Source organism: Pterocles gutturalis, unplaced genomic scaffold (assembly GCF_000699245.1).
Source record: "Pterocles gutturalis isolate BGI_N339 unplaced genomic scaffold, ASM69924v1 scaffold14967, whole genome shotgun sequence".
NCBI classification, from domain to species: Eukaryota; Metazoa; Chordata; class Aves; order Pterocliformes; family Pteroclidae; genus Pterocles; species Pterocles gutturalis.
In genome coordinates, this window is record NW_010108194.1 from 90,390 (window position 1) to 107,208 (window position 16,819).

Here is a 16,819-nt window from a genome sequence, read left to right on the forward strand (position 1 = left end):
ATCACAATACTAACAAGTTACACAGGAAAGTGGTGTGACCCCTCTTTAGCATAGAACCTATTAGACGAGAAAGGATTAACAAGTATTTAGTAACAGTATGTTTATGTAAGCTGTTGTGCTGTATTGCTTACCTTATCTCAAGGAGTAGAGCTTTCAAAATGAAACTTGGCAATATACAAGTTATGTTTGTTGAATATTCATTCAGAATAAAAAAGCCTACTAATGCCTCATTTATATTGTCATTTAAATCTAGTGCCACTTTAGATTAATTATAATCCAAATTACAGCTCTATGCAGTGCAAGAATTAATATGGAATTTATCCAGATTAATACATTTGCATTGAAAATGTAATATGTCTCTGCCATGGCTAAGGGGAGCACTTTTTAATAAGGTAGTAAACACGAGGAAGGATGGAAATTAACCTTCGTTATTGCAATGAAAATTATCCTTTCATTCTACTCTAATTAGAAAGAATACCAGTAATTATAATTTTAGAATTATTTTGAGGCTGAATAACATCATCTGATGTGTCAGAAGTCTTAAATTATGCAATCTTTGTCAAATGCATAGATTCATAAATAAGAAAATGGTATTTCGATTATGGCTTTTTTTCATACTTTTTAATCAGTATTTTTTTTTCGTTAGCATGTGTATTTTATTAACTTTCTCCTTCTTGTTAGTCACACAAATATTTTTATTTTTATTTTGGGGTTTCAAAAGTGTTGGCATCAAAGGTGATGGCATCTGAATTGGAGTGAATTATGTCATTTTTATATTAGCAATACTACACAAGTTAAATAATTCTGTAACTGACAGGCAACAATTGACTAGTCTATTTCAGGGCACTTATTTATAATTAAACTTAGTTTTTGAGCTAAATGTATTGAAATTACATTATGAATCTAAAATAATGCTGAATATTTTATATATTAGAAAATGAATTACAGTTGTGTTCCACAATTAGAAAAAAACCCAACGAACGTATCTCAAGAATAAAAAGTGTGCCTTTAAAATGTGGATAACAACTGTATTTAGTCTTTTCCTACATCTGCTTAGTATGAATAGCATGCCAGTAGAATATCCAGCTACGAAAACAGTGCCACCCGGCATGTTCAGGACCATAATACTTTCACTCCTCTCTCCCTCCTCCTTCAATACCCTTCCTATAAGGCTGTAACATTGTTCAGCCTCTCTACAGGAAGCTCCTTAAAACAGTGAATTCAACATGGAAAGCAGAAAGTTGATATGGCAGGACAAGGCACTGAGCTGGACTAGCTGAGCCTTTTGCTCGCCTAAGGAGCTGATCTTTGCTTTCGGCACGGAGACTCTGGCTTGGGGGGTTCGGTCCTCACTGTGTGCAGGAGCAAGTGGTGTCCCCGTGCCAGAAGGAAGAATCAACTCCCCTATTTTTTTGCAAAGCTCACTGTAAGGCACGGATTCAGTTACTTTGCTGTAGGCCAGATGTAACTTCAGTTGCTTAAGAAGTAACAGTGCTTGAGGTTGAATGAATCCAGAGAAACAACAACAAAAACAACAAAGCCTCTGTAAATTTTGACAGTTTATATAAATATCATAGCAAACACAGTAAAGAGCTGTGCTTTGTTATGCATTTATTGACCCCAGCACAGTGTTTTATATCTCCATGGTTTTATTATATTAACTGCAAAAGAAAATTTAACCAAAAAAACACCCTTGTTTTTATAGAAATAAGAACTATGTGTTTCATGATTATTATGGGCCCTTTGAAGTAATTAAGTTATTCCATCCTGTGGTGGAAGGTGATTGTAGTATTAAGCTTGTGTGTGCCCAGGCGCCCATAGAGTGCACCCCAAGCTAAATTTCACTAGCAGTTAAATACCATTGCCAAAACACAGTTAAATGCATTTTCACAAGTGAATTTTGGAGCATAATTTGAATCCTAATTTCTGTAACAACCTGTTGAGAACAATCTAGTATGGTGAGGGGAAGAGAAGGCAGAATTGTTTTATTTTGGTTTCTGAATTCAACTTCCTGTGTAACAGTGTCCGTTTACACCAGCTGGGATTCTGGCCCATTTGTATTTAAAAAGGGACATTTTAAGAGTGACATATGATAGAGGTAAGAAACAGTAGTCAACTGTTAGATGTTTTTGATAGTTGGAAATGAAGAGAGGTTAATAATTTGAACCTATCCTTCTAAAACCTGAGAAGCAACCTTTCTCTGTTAATACAGTACGTCGCTTTTTTACTTCCCATAATTCTCACAGTTAAGACATTTAAATAATAACAGTGTATTGCCAAGTAAATACATATTGGGAAGGGAGTACTGTATTATCATAAACCAAAGTGAGTAATAAAATGGTGCCTTATGTGATTGCATCATGTAGATTTTGCCTTTAAGCATTGCTAGTCCTTCAGGCTGTCAGCACAGCACTGACTGAGCAGTCTAAAGGAGGCCTCCAGGATCACTTCCTGAGAGTGTAAAAATTCCATGGGGCTTCTGAAAGTGGCTTGTTTGGATATTAAACCGATGTTGACAAATTGGTCATTAAAAGTACGGAAATATGGCAGGAATAAACTTTAATTTGAGCAAGAACATTCAAAAATTACTGGTCTAAATTACACCAAAAGAAATGATTAGCAACTTAGGAATGAAAAACAGTGTGTGGGGAAATCACTATTAATGTATAGGTCATAAAATATGTTTCTGTTTTTTTAGAAATATGCCTTTCAGAAAATGTCCCTGAAAACATTTTCAATTGTTTATTATTGTACCATAAGGATTTGGTATCTACCTTGAAAACTCTTTTCTTATTTTACTTCTCTTCAATGTTGCTCTTGTAATATGAAATATTGGACAAAGTCTACATGAAAATAATCATAATAAAATTTTTTTGGTTTTGTCTACAGAAAAATACAAGTATTTCCTTTATCCATGTTTACTTTGTTGCCAAAACATCCATAACCGTTTTTTAAAATTAATCCTAGGTTATTGTGCAATGAGGTGCAATTTGTTCATTTATATGAACCTTATGTGGATTGAAAAAAATCAAGATAAATCTTCATGCACAGCATACAATCAGATTACCCCTGGACTATATATTTACGTTGGGTCTGATAGCAATCAATGGTTTAGCTTCATTGCATTTCAAGATGTATTTGCACCCAGTGTCCAGTGATAGTGTCCTCACCCTGGAAATAATTTAGTTGCAAATTGACTGGAAGATGGTGAAAATTGAAAGTTAAAATTAGAAATACTCATAATAAACAGCAGAAAAAAGGTCAGATGATGCCGCACTATGATGAGATTGGAATGGTTGGTAAATGAGGTTTTGTGTTTGTCGTGAGATGTATGTGACATGCCTACCCAATGCTCTTGTAATATCCAGTCTAGCAGAAGAGATTATCTGGCAAATTGACGCTGGAAAGAATTTTCTGATGGACTGGGAAATTAGAATTGCACTCTTTTCTTTGATGTGTGCAAGACTGGGCCACATTACACAGCTAGTTCAGGCATAATATTAAATATAGTATTTAATACTTAATAGTAGAACTATCTATAGAAAACAATTATATTCTGGTTTTGATCACAAATGCCAGACTATAAAAATTCACAGTGTAAACATCTAAGGCAATCCCAAATGACTGATCTTTGTATATAATTAATATCAAGTTAACTCTGAAATCCTATTCTCTACAGTATTGCTTTGAAAGCCTCACTATATTTAGCTTCAGAATTGTAACCAGGCAAGAGTTATCAAAACAGCACAATAATCATATTGCTCAGACAGTTTAGAAAAGAGAGAGGGTAATTAAACAGCAGCAAATTAATTATTTTGGAAAACAAGATTTTAAGCAAAAGCTGATATGTTTTAATATAATACACAAATTCACACTGAGCTGCTAAACAAAGCACGTTATTGATTAATCTTTAAAGGTAGCCTAAGGTTACCTAAACAATAGAGAAGAGTCCATTTTTAAATGTATTTATAAAGTCTACATCAAGGATAAAAGGGTATTTTCACCTTTGTCCTTACTAGAGTTTTAGTCAACTATATTTTTTCTCAGAACTTAAATAAAAGACCCTTGAAGACAATACAAACCTTTGGAATCACAGCCTTTGTAAACCAGGATATTTTCAAGATTAAAATATGTTCTTAAAAATTATGTTTTCGGAACAGGAATAGTCACACCAGAGAAGGAACCAAAAGTGAACACTGTGGTAGGGGCACAACAGCTTCTTCTGGCAAAAGAAGAGGATGGTGTAGCTAAAAAATCAAAGCCTCCAGAGGACAATAAATTTTGTCATGAGCAGGTAAAGGAAAATTTAACAATTTAATTGCATTCTAGAACTCTTTCAAATAACTCAAGAATGAAACAGAGATGATATGCTGTTAAAACAGCAGTATCAGCAAGTTATAAAAAGAACACTGACTAATAGCCTGCATCTTAATTTGATTTTTTTCAGTTCTATCAATGTCCTTATTGTAACTACAATAGTAGGGACCCAAATCGTATCCAGATGCATGTCCTGTCACAGCATTCAATGCAACCTGTTATCTGCTGCCCGCTCTGCCAGGATGTCCTCAGCAACAAAATGCATCTCCAGCTTCATTTGACGCATTTGCACAGTGTGTCCCCTGACTGTGTGGAGAAACTGCTCATGACAGTAAGTGTTCCAAATACTGATGCATGTGCTACAGAAATGTACTCGGGCCTCTGGGCAATGTATTTGTTGTGATACAGTATTCAGGTAGCCCGAGGAGGGGAATGGGTCAGGACTCCTAGGTTTTGTTGCCAACTCATACAGTGACTAACATCCCTTGGGAAAACAACTAAAGGTGGATTTTAAAGATACTGAAAACCTGCAGTTCCTCATTGAGATGAACTTCGGAAAAATCAAGGCTGTCAATGTTTCTAAGTGCACAACTGTAAATTAGGTCTAATAATATCCAGTTTCAGAGGTATTGTGACTAGTGTTTGTAAAATAACAGGAGTTCCCTGCAGAATGTAGTTCCCAAATGTAGAAGGACTCCTGTGTATAGCTGCGCTGTACTTGCATTATATTACATAAAATTCACTGTAAAATATCAAAAGTGGTGCTGACTGGAGAACACGATAATCTTACTGTACAGTATGTCCTGTTTCTTACTTTCTGCCTCTGCATAAAAGACCCTTTAGGTTTTTTGTGAATAAAATGTGTGAGTATGAAACAGAATGGCAAGTCCAAGAATAGGTAGGCAGCAATCCAGTTAGGTCAGTTCTTTAGGATACAGAATATCTATTTCAAGACCTACCCTGAATCAGGTAGGGACTTGAACTGGCTTCTCCGTGATTGGGATGGATGCAATATCCAGCAAACTCTATTTGGAGGCCAAATCCCATTCCAACCTCACCAAGAAAATGTTCTTCAGTGTAAAATTGCACAAACCATGTCAAAATAATATTTTTTTTTGTGGAAAATAATGACTCAGCACAATACAGAGGGGTTGAGATGAATGAAATATTGTGTGTATGTAGTTATATAGCATCACCTTATTGTGGATTATTTTGAGTTGATTCTCCACCCAATGGTATGGATTTGTGGTCTGTCAGAAACCATTATCAAGGACTGGTTTAGTACTGTCAGTCTTTTATCCAGATACGGTGGCTCCTTTGAATTATAATTTCTTACTGTTGTATAGTATTAAAGTGTGACTTTTCCTGTAATAAAACTGTTCTTGGTTTTCAAAGGTTCCTGTACCAGATGTCATGATGCCCAATAGTATGCTATTGCCAGCAGCTGCTTCAGAGAAATCTGAACGTGACACACCTGCAACCATTACAGCTGAGGGATCTGTGAAATATCCAGGTATGCAAGAAAAAGCCCAGACATGTAAAAGCTAGGTGTAGGCAATTTAGAAATTTAGAAAACGCTTGTTTCTTTCGCAGTAAAGTGAATCCTTTTTTTGGCTTGCATATAACCACCGAGATAAAAAGAGAAAAATAACAAGGGGCCTGAATTTGCCTGACTGCACCCATACAGAGCTACTAGGATGCATGTGTATGCCACGTGTATGTTGCTTGTGGTAGTGGCCTAGTCACTTTGAAGGTAAGACCCTCCTTGTTTAACCAGGAGATAAAACCCAGCCCTAAAAGATAGTGGCGCCTTCACCAACATCAGTGGGGAAAGTTAGGCAAATGATACTGCCTGCCTTTCCAATGGCAGGTTTCTTATCTTGGATGCTTGCTGTCTTATGTTCTGGGAGGCTACTTTGCTACCTCTCACAGCATGCTCCTCCCTCTCTCCTCAGACCACTTTCCTCCTCCTTTCTAATCAGCTGTCCTACCTATTGACCCCATTTCTAATTCCTCCTACTTTCTTACTGTTTTGTTCCTGTTTCACGTTTGGTGCTCCCATTGTACCGATAAACTGCTAGCTTATGACAAAGAGAAGCCCTGTGCCACTCCCAGACCAGCTGCCACTGCCATTCTGATCATCATGTTTGGATTTTATAATTATTTTTTTTTAACCTGCTGTTAGGGTCCTGTCTGCTTTATTCTCTGGGGCAAGGATGGGTTGCTATACTTTGCTAGGCCAACACGTGGCATACCGGGTGCCTCTCTTGATTTCTGATTAAAAAAACATTGTGCTGTGATTGTGCTATGTGATGTGCTATTCTCTTCTATTTGTATAAAAGACACTTAACTTTCTTAAACTAGGTGAAAGTCCTGTGGATGAGAAAAGTACCCCTGGGATCGATGAATCAAAAACTGGAATGGAAATTAAGACTGAGGAACAGAAGCCACCTAAGGAATCTACTGAAACACCAGAGTGGAATAAGAGCAGCAGTAAAGATATAAAGACCATCGACTCAATGACGGATCAGCTAAATGAACAGCAGAAGAAACAACAGCTCTCTGTTTCTGACCGCCATGTCTATAAGTACCGTTGTAACCATTGTAGCTTGGCTTTTAAGACTATGCAGAAGCTTCAGATACATTCCCAGTATCATGCTATTCGGGCGGCTACCATGTGTAGCCTTTGCCAACGTAGCTTCCGTACATTCCAGGCTTTAAAAAAACACTTGGAAGCAGGCCACCCTGAACTCAACGAAGCTGAACTTCAGCAGCTGTGTGCATCTTTACCTGTCAATGGTGAACTCTGGGCAGAAAGTGAAAATATGGCACAAGATGATCATGCACTAGAACAGGAAATAGAAAGAGATTATGAGATGGACCAGGAAGGTAAGGCAAGTCCTGTAGGAAGTGACAGTAGCTCTATTCCAGATGATATGGGCTCAGAACCAAAGCGGACCTTACCTTTTAGAAAAGGGCCAAATTTTACTATGGAAAAATTTCTAGATCCATCTCGCCCATATAAGTGTACAGTGTGTAAAGAGTCTTTCACCCAAAAGAACATTCTCTTGGTCCACTATAACTCAGTGTCCCATCTACATAAACTCAAAAAGGTTTTGCAGGAAGCATCAAGTCCTGTCCCTCAAGAAACCAACAGCAGCACTGACAACAAACCCTACAAATGCAGCATTTGTAATGTTGCATATAGCCAAAGTTCTACATTGGAAATCCATATGAGATCTGTGCTTCATCAGACAAAGGCAAGGGCTGCAAAATTAGAACCAAGTGGTAATATAGGTAGTGGAAACAGTGTAGCAGGGAATGTTAATAGCCCCAGCCAAGGAATGCTAGAATCTATGAGTTTACCAGCAGTTAACAGCAAAGAAACACATTTAGATGCCAAAGAATTAAATAAAAAGCAAGCTTCTGAATTAATTTCTGCTCAGCCTACACATCACCCACCCCAGTCACCAGCACAACTTCAGATGCAATTACAGCACGAACTGCAACAGCAAGCTGCGTTCTTTCAGCCCCAGTTTCTAAACCCAGCTTTTTTGCCTCACTTTCCAATGACACCAGAAGCACTGCTGCAATTTCAACAGCCTCAGTTCCTTTTCCCATTCTATATACCTGGGACAGAATTCAGCTTAAGCCCAGATCTGGGTTTGCCTGGTTCTGCCACATTCGGTATGCCTGGAATGGCTGGTATGACGGGATCACTGCTAGAAGATTTGAAGCAGCAGATACAAACTCAGCACCATGTGGGCCAAACCCAGCTACAGATACTGCAGCAACAAGCACAACAGTATCAATCCACCCAACCCCAGCTTCAGTCCCAAAAACAGCAGCAGCAAAGTAGCAAGCTGATGAAAGCAGAGCAAAATACCTTAGTAAGTACAGACTGCCAGCTGATAAAGGATATGCCATCATACAAGGAGTCAGAAGAAATTTCTGAGAAACAAGAGAAGCCAAAGCAAGAATTTACTAATGAGAATGAAGGATTAAAAGAAAACAAAGATATGAAGAAGCCAAAATCCTCAGAACCAGCCATCCCACCACCCAGAATAGCTTCTGGAGCAAGGGGGAATGCAGCCAAGGCTTTGTTGGAGAACTTTGGGTTTGAGTTAGTTATCCAATACAATGAGAACAGACAAAAAGTACAGAAAAAAAGCAAGACTGGTGATGGTGAAAACACAGACAAACTGGAATGTGGAACCTGCAGTAAGCTCTTTTCCAACATTCTTATTCTGAAGAGTCATCAAGAACATGTGCATGGACAGTTTTTTCCATATGGAGCATTAGAAAAGTTTGCCCGACAGTACAGGGAGGCATATGACAAGCTTTATCCAATTTCTCCATCTTCTCCAGAAACACCACCGCCTCCAGCACCGCCTCCTCCACCACCACCACCTCCTCCTCCTCCAACTCCTTCCCAGCCTTCTTCAGCTGGGGCTGGAAAAGTTCAAAACACAACTCCCACTCCTTTACAAGCTCCACCACCCACTCCACCACCGCCACCTCCTCCACCACCACCGCCTCCTCCTCCACCACCACCACCATCAGCCCCGCCTCAAGTCCAGCTTCCCGTCTCACTTGATCTCCCTCTTTTCCCTCCAATTATGATGCAGCCAGTGCAGCATCCTGCATTACCTCCTCAGCTTGCCCTCCAGTTGCCACCAATGGATACTTTATCTGCAGATCTTACCCAGCTTTGTCAGCAGCAGCTGGGATTAGATCCCAACTTCCTGCGGCACTCTCAGTTCAAGCGTCCACGTACGAGAATCACAGATGACCAGTTAAAAATCTTGCGGGCTTATTTTGATATTAACAATTCTCCAAGTGAAGAGCAGATCCAAGAAATGGCTGAGAAATCTGGTCTTTCACAGAAAGTTATCAAGCACTGGTTTCGTAATACACTGTTTAAAGAACGGCAGAGAAATAAAGATTCTCCATATAACTTCAGCAACCCTCCCATAACAGTATTGGAAGATATCAGAATAGATCCTCAACCTTCAGCTGTAGAACCTTACAAGTCTGATGCATCTTTCAGCAAGAGATCATCTAGGACTCGGTTTACTGACTACCAGCTTCGTGTCCTCCAAGACTTCTTTGACACAAATGCTTATCCAAAGGATGATGAAATCGAACAACTTTCAACTGTACTTAACCTACCTACTCGAGTTATTGTTGTATGGTTCCAAAATGCACGACAAAAGGCTCGCAAAAGTTATGAAAATCAAGCTGAAACTAAAGACAATGAGAAAAGGGAACTGACGAATGAGCGTTACATTCGAACAAGTAACATGCAATATCAGTGCAAAAAGTGCAGTGTGGTTTTTCCCAGGATCTTTGATTTGATTACACATCAGAAAAAACAATGTTATAAAGATGAAGATGATGATGCTCAAGATGAAAGCCAAACTGAAGATTCTATGGATGCCTCTGATCAAACAGTGTATAAGAACTGCACAGTTTCTGGACAAATTGACTCATCAAAAAACCTGTCAGTCACAGCAGCAAGCTCTGGCTCTGGTTCTAGCACTCCTTTGATTCCATCACCCAAACCAGAACCTGAGAAAGCTTCTCCTAAACCAGAGCCCACAGAGAAACAAAAACAAAATGAAACCATCTCTAAGCAAACTGATACAACTTCCCAAAGCGCCAAACCAGTGCAGTCTACTCCAGTGACCTCTTCTGACCCTCAGCCCTCAGCTTCTCAACCACAGCAACAAAAACAATCACAGATAGTAGGGAGACCTCCTTCTGCATCACAACCAACACCTGTTCCTTCAAGTCCTTTACCAATTTCAATGACTTCTCTACAGAACAGTCTACCTCCTCAGTTATTACAGTACCAATGCGACCAGTGTACAGTTGCCTTTCCAACTCTAGAACTTTGGCAAGAGCACCAGCACATGCATTTCCTAGCAGCCCAAAACCAATTTCTTCACTCACAATTTTTAGAAAGACCAATGGATATGCCCTATATGATATTTGACCCCAATAATCCTTTGATGACTGGACAGTTGCTTAATAGTTCTCTTGCTCAGATGCCACCACAAACTGGCTCATCACATACGGCACACCCTGCTGCAGTTTCTGGTTCCCTGAAACGAAAATTAGATGATAAAGAAGACAATAACTGTAGTGAGAAAGAGGGAGGAAACAGTGGAGAAGATCAACATCGTGATAAGCGTTTAAGAACTACAATTACTCCAGAGCAGCTGGAAATACTCTATGAAAAGTACCTACTAGATTCCAACCCCACCAGAAAGATGCTAGATCACATTGCACGTGAAGTGGGACTGAAAAAGAGAGTCGTACAAGTTTGGTTTCAGAACACAAGAGCCCGAGAAAGAAAGGGACAATTCCGTGCAGTTGGTCCAGCCCAGTCCCATAAAAGATGTCCTTTTTGTCGAGCTCTGTTTAAAGCCAAATCAGCTTTAGAAAGTCACATTCGCTCTCGACATTGGAATGAAGGGAAACAGGCTGGTTATAGTTTGCCTCCAAGTCCTTTGATATCAACTGAAGATGGAGGAGAAAGTCCACAAAAGTACATATTTTTTGATTACCCATCACTGTCATTAGCAAAGACTGAATTATCAAGTGAAAATGAATTAGCCTCCACTGTATCAACCCCTGTTAGCAAAACTGCAGAAATGTCACCAAAGAACCTCTTAAGTCCTTCTTCTTTTAAAGCAGAGTCTAGTGAGGATATAGAAAATTTGAATGCTCCTCCTGCTGACTCTGGATACGATCAAAACAAGACTGACTTTGATGAGACTTCATCAATTAATACAGCAATTAGTGATGCCACAACTGGGGATGAGGGGAACAATGAAGTGGAAAACACGACTGGCAGTTCAGGGGATGCAAAACCTGCATCACCTCCCAAAGAACCAAAACCACTTGTGAATGACACGTTACCAAAAGCTGCAACTACACCTACAAATGAGAATACCGATGATAAGTTTATCTTTTCCCTAACAAGCCCCTCAATACATTTCAGTGAAAAAGATGGCGATCATGACCAAAGTTACTACATTACTGATGACGCTGATGATAATGCTGACCGCAGTGAAACTTCAAGCATAGCTGATCCAAGCTCACCTAATCCATTTGGAGCTAGCAATCCCTTTAAATCGAAAAACAGTGATCGGCCAGGCCACAAACGTTTCCGAACACAAATGAGTAACCTTCAGCTTAAAGTTCTCAAGGCTTGCTTTAGTGACTACCGGACTCCAACAATGCAGGGATGAAAAAAGGAATGCGAAATGCTAGGGAATGAGATTGGCCTGCCCAAACGTGTGGTCCAGGTCTGGTTTCAGAATGCTCGGGCTAAAGAAAAGAAATTCAAAATTAACATAGGAAAGCCATTCATGATAAATCAGTCTGGACCTGATGGGACAAAGCCAGAATGTTCTCTATGTGGTGTGAAATATTCTGCGCGTTTGTCCATAAGAGATCATATCTTTTCCAAACAACATATTACAAAGGTGAGAGAAACTGTGGGAAGTCAGCTAGATCGGGAGAAAGATTATTTAGCTCCTACAACGGTTAGACAGCTGATGGCACAGCAAGAATTGGATCGCATAAAGAAGGCTACTGATGTGCTAGGATTAACAGTACAGCAGCCAGGCATGATGGACAGCAGTTCTCTTCATGGTATCAGTTTGCCAGCAGCTTATCCAGGACTCCCTGGCCTTCCTCCTGTTCTTCTGCCTGGAATGAATGGTCCATCCTCCTTACCTGGATTTCCACAAAGTTCAAACAGTAAGTCTATAAGGGGATGATTTTCTATTTCTAATAATTTGGTCATCTTGCATAGTCACCATCCCCTTCTAAAACACAGCATATTATGCATTCATATGCCTGTGAGACTGGTGTGAGTAGCTAAAAAGTACCACTACAAGGTGTACTCAGTGCAATTCTCGATTGTTGCTGTAGCCTGGATGTTATCTCTGATTTCACACACACACACACACACAAAAATTTAATTGAGATACAATTGACAGAAATTTTTTTAGCCTATATTAGGCTTCTGCAACAAAAGCAATATAACAATAACATTGTTATGATTTTTTTTATTGTTTTGAAGGACACTGCTTTAGGCAAAACTTGGGTTACAATTCTGTATGTAAATTTTTTGTATGCACATATTTAAAGTAACATTTGATGAAGCACAAAATAGTAATTCCTGCATTATCTGTTCATCAGGCATTTGATCTACCCCTTAGACCAGTCCAACCTGTTGTTTAATTCAGAATAAATACTTAAAATAAAATGCTGCCCAAGGCCTTCTATTATATTTATGAATAATTGCATGCTAAGATAAGAAGGTTTTTGTTAAAAGTGATTTGTAATGGCAGTTTCCTTGTGGTCCAAATTCCAGGAGTTGTTGAATATCTCCCACCCCTAGCTTGCAAAGTCATTGCGGACATGTACTGCTTCATTTGGGCTTGCACTTTTAATTGAACAAGTAACTCCCTTTTACCGACTTGTCTTTGGTTTGACTCTGTTTTTTGCTCACATTGGAAAGCACTTCCTCTTGCAATAAGATTCACTGAAGTTAGAGAATCAGTTTTTCTGCAGAATGAGTTGTTTAGTCCTCAAAGAATGAGCCTATTTTGTTTTCTTGCATTAGGCTCCAATTTTGCAGTCAGAGTTCACAGTGAGTGCAGCCTTGCAGATTGAAGCGCTCCCATTCATCTTCTAACTTTGCACACTCACATCAAATATGTGCACAGCAGAGTTAGGGAGCTGGTTAAGACCCCTCACGTCATTTTATTCAGTAATTCTACTTGCTGTTGATCTCTAAACTATTTAGAAAGCAACTCACTTTGGTAAGTAAGGTAGGGGCTTAATGACCAGTGTTGTTAGATGTACTAAGACTGTAGCAATGTCTTCTCTGCTACCCAGCTCTATTTTGATTGATGATGATCATGTTATTGTTTCAATAAGTGGTGGTCAAAGCATCTTGTTTTTCTCTTCATTGGATCCGAATGGTTTTCCTTCCACAATGGAGTCTCTGGCTGAGTGCCCTCTGGCTTTTGTCAAACAGTTATTGTCACAGAGAGTGCATATAAAGGAAACATAAAGTTGCTGTATTTCCTTCTTAATGGCATACTGTGTCCAGGTCCAGAAATGACTGGTCATTGTTCATTAAAATTATAGATACGGTTTATCCATATAACTTAGCTAAATAGCTTTGGTTAGGCTGACCTTCAGATAAAATGGTCTCCAGAAAACTCAGGCTTTGTTTACACCACTAAATGACATGTGCATGAGAAAATATTATTACCTTCTTTTACTTTTGAAAATCAGAAGTCCCCATGCAAAGTGAGTCTTGGGAACAGTCGTGGACCCATGATAGCCTCTCAGCTGTGCTGAGGAGCTGTTTAGGAGAACGCTAGTTGGCCCAGGCCAAGACAATGCCAGTGACCATTCTTACCATTTAACTTTACAGATGGTTTAGTTTCAGTTTTGGGGGAGTATTCTCTGGTACTGTTTAGTTTGCTAGTATCAATATAGCCTCAGAGTCTGTAAATTGTCCTGTTAAAACAGAAAATGTATTATTACAGTCCAACTGGTCCCTAATAATTTAATTTTCAGATTTTATAATTTCCATGAAATATCTTTTCTTTGAGATAAATTTAAGTCATTAGTAACATAGCATACACAGTGCACTGCCAACTGAGATGGATTTTTACCCCCTTTCATCTTGCATCTTCTTAAGGTTAATTAGCCCATTGTGGGCAAAGCCCACTGTGTAAACTAGCTAGCAGAATCTTCTTGTTAACTTTTTCTTCTGCCGTATACTAAATAGCCCCTACATCCCCCTTTTGTTGACTGGCAAATACTTGCATGCATAAATCTTCATTCCCTAATGATACATAATGGAGCAGTCATAGCAAAGGAAAAAAAAGTAGATTATTTAGATCATTCACTATAGAAAAACAGTAATATACTCAGATGTTCTCCAGTATATGCTCAACACTAGTATCTTCTGCACCTAATTAACCCATTTCTATTTTCTTGTCTACCCTGCTTTTGCTGATAGTTCACATCCATTTTTGATAGTAAGATTTGTCTAAGAAGTATCTTTTTGGAAGTAGGCTTCCAAGAAGGCTTTTATTTGGCTACGGTTCTTCTGACTGCACGTATATTCTCAGCCAGCAGGACAATTATTCAGCACCATTCTTTGCATGAAGGATTTTCTGAAGCTAACTCCCTGATGACTCACTATTCTATACTTCAAGTCTACTTCTTGTGAATTCCACTGCAAGTGTGTAATTTCTTCTGTTTTGGACTCAATCCCAAAAATGCACTTTGGAAGGAGTCTCACTGGGATCCCTTATATTCAAATATTTACCTGTTTTCACTAATGCTTACAGCTTTGGTAACTGTATTTCCTGTGGCAAAGCCCATCCACTCTATCCTACATGTTTGTTTAAAGGACAATGTCAACCTTAGTAAGAACCTGACTTTTAAAGAATATGTTTCTTCATCAGGGAGTGTAGTGACAGGACAAGGGGTAATGGCTTTAAACTGAAAGAGGGTGGATTTAGATTAAATATCAGGAAGACATTTTTTACTGTGAGGGTGGTGAGGCACTGGAACAGGTTGTCCAGAGAAGCTGTGGATGCCCCATCCCTGGAGGTGTTCAAGGCCAGGCTGGATGAGGCTTTGAGCAACCTGGGCTAGTGGGAGGTGTCCCTGCCCATGGCAGGGGAGTTTGTACTAGATGATCTTTAAGGTGCCTTCCAACCCAAACCATTCTGTGATTCTATGATTCTATGTTTGCTGTTCGCTAAGAGAGGGAACTAGTGAAACTGTAATAGTAAACATCACATCTAAAATTCTCTTTTGTGTTTCTATTTACTCATGCCAGACAGAGAAATTAGTCTGATTAGTTTCACTGGTTGATACAAGTTTATGAGGGATTTGACATTCATGTTCTTGCACCCAGTATTGTTTAAGGGTTTCCAAAAAGGTACAAAACCCATCTAAATTGTGCAAAATTCTGTTTTTTAATGTAATATTTGCTTTTACAAAAGGTTTGAAGTGGGACACTTGAAAATAATGCTATATCACAAAAGATGGAAGTATTCAAATGGCAGTTTATTTTTTTTCTTTCTGTAGTGCTCTAACTAGACTTTTATTTGCAAAGATTATTAGATTTGTCAAAATAAGATAGCTTCATTTCTGAATGAAAGGATCCATTAATTTTAAATTAGTTATTTTGTTCTAAAACAAGTGGGTTTTAATGTCAGAATTATTGTGTGGTTCTAGGATGATAAGTCCAGGAATCCTCTCACCTGTGGGATACATTTCTGTAGATAATGTAATTATACCATCTTGTGGGCATCAAATACTGAGTAATGCCTCAAAATTGCTGTTATGTTTGCTCGGCATAATTCCTAATATGGAGTTATTTGTTGGAATTCTAATTCATACAGAATTTTAGTTCTGGCTAATCTTTGTTCTTCAAGCCCCTTCTTATTTTCTAGGTGACTGTAGATAGAAGAGTTCACCTGCTGTTTTCAGCTGTTCTTAAAATTCACATCTTTTCTTCTTAGCTTTGTGTTTTTGCCTATGATCCCTTGCAGAAAAAGAGTGCTTCATCTTGCTTCTAGCTATTAATACTGGTTCTATGAACCTTTTAATGTCATCATCATTACCATAGGTTCTTTGCACATCACTTAAGCCTGGGCTGCCTTGAAGATTCACAGCAGCTTTTTCCAAGAATGCACACATCACTGGGTAATATGTACTTAGTGGTTTTTGAAATCGTATCAAGAGAAAAATTTGATTCAGCATCAATTACTTTCCTTATTATTAGGGCACTAAATTCTGTTCTCTGCTTGCTTTTTGGCCCATTGGTAGTCATTTCCTTTTTATATTTTTAGCCCTCTGATTCCTTCAAGAGAAAGAGAAGCCTCTCTTTGATAGTCACTTAAAAGAGTTAGCAGGATTAAAATGTTTCTTCTTGATTAGTGAATTTTCTATTCTACATCTTACATATCTGGAAATGGGGCATTATTATCAAGTTTTCTTCATTTAGTTTTGGAAACCCTCAGTTCCACACTTATCTTCCAATAAAATAGGCAGATTTCACTATTTTGTTACAGCCTGTCTGGATATTTAACTGAATTCTGTGCATTTCAACTAAATTCTGAAGAATATCTGGAAAATAGAATAGATCTTGGCTGCTCTGGACCTCATCAATGTGAGCAGACTGAAGACAAGATGATGCGTAGGGGTTGAAGAGGTTAAGAACAGAAAGAAATTGGAAAAATCCTAAGTAGCTGACAAGCCCAAATAACCATGACAAAGCTGGGGCAGCAGTTCACACTAATTGCATCATTCATGCATTTTCTATCTACAGTATTTATCATTTAATATATTTACATCAGACTCCACACACAATTGCTTGTTACTTCCTGTTGAAAGCGTAGGGGCAAGCAACAGCATCTTCAATATTATTGTGCAGTAACTGTGG

At 38.7% G+C, this 16,819-nt stretch overlaps 1 protein-coding gene across 1 annotated transcript in view; it reads left to right on the forward strand.

The window, feature by feature from the left end:
• Positions 1 to 16,819, forward strand: part of ZFHX4 (zinc finger homeobox 4) — a gene marked incomplete at its 5' end in the record, with an annotated part of 71,806 nt that overhangs the window by 51,821 nt on the left and 3,166 nt on the right. The window contains 4 exon segments of the mRNA XM_010072539.1: positions 4,161 to 4,294; positions 4,448 to 4,648; positions 5,713 to 5,830; positions 6,682 to 12,090. Of these exon segments, the coding sequence (XP_010070841.1) occupies positions 4,161 to 4,294; positions 4,448 to 4,648; positions 5,713 to 5,830; positions 6,682 to 12,090 (5,862 nt within the window).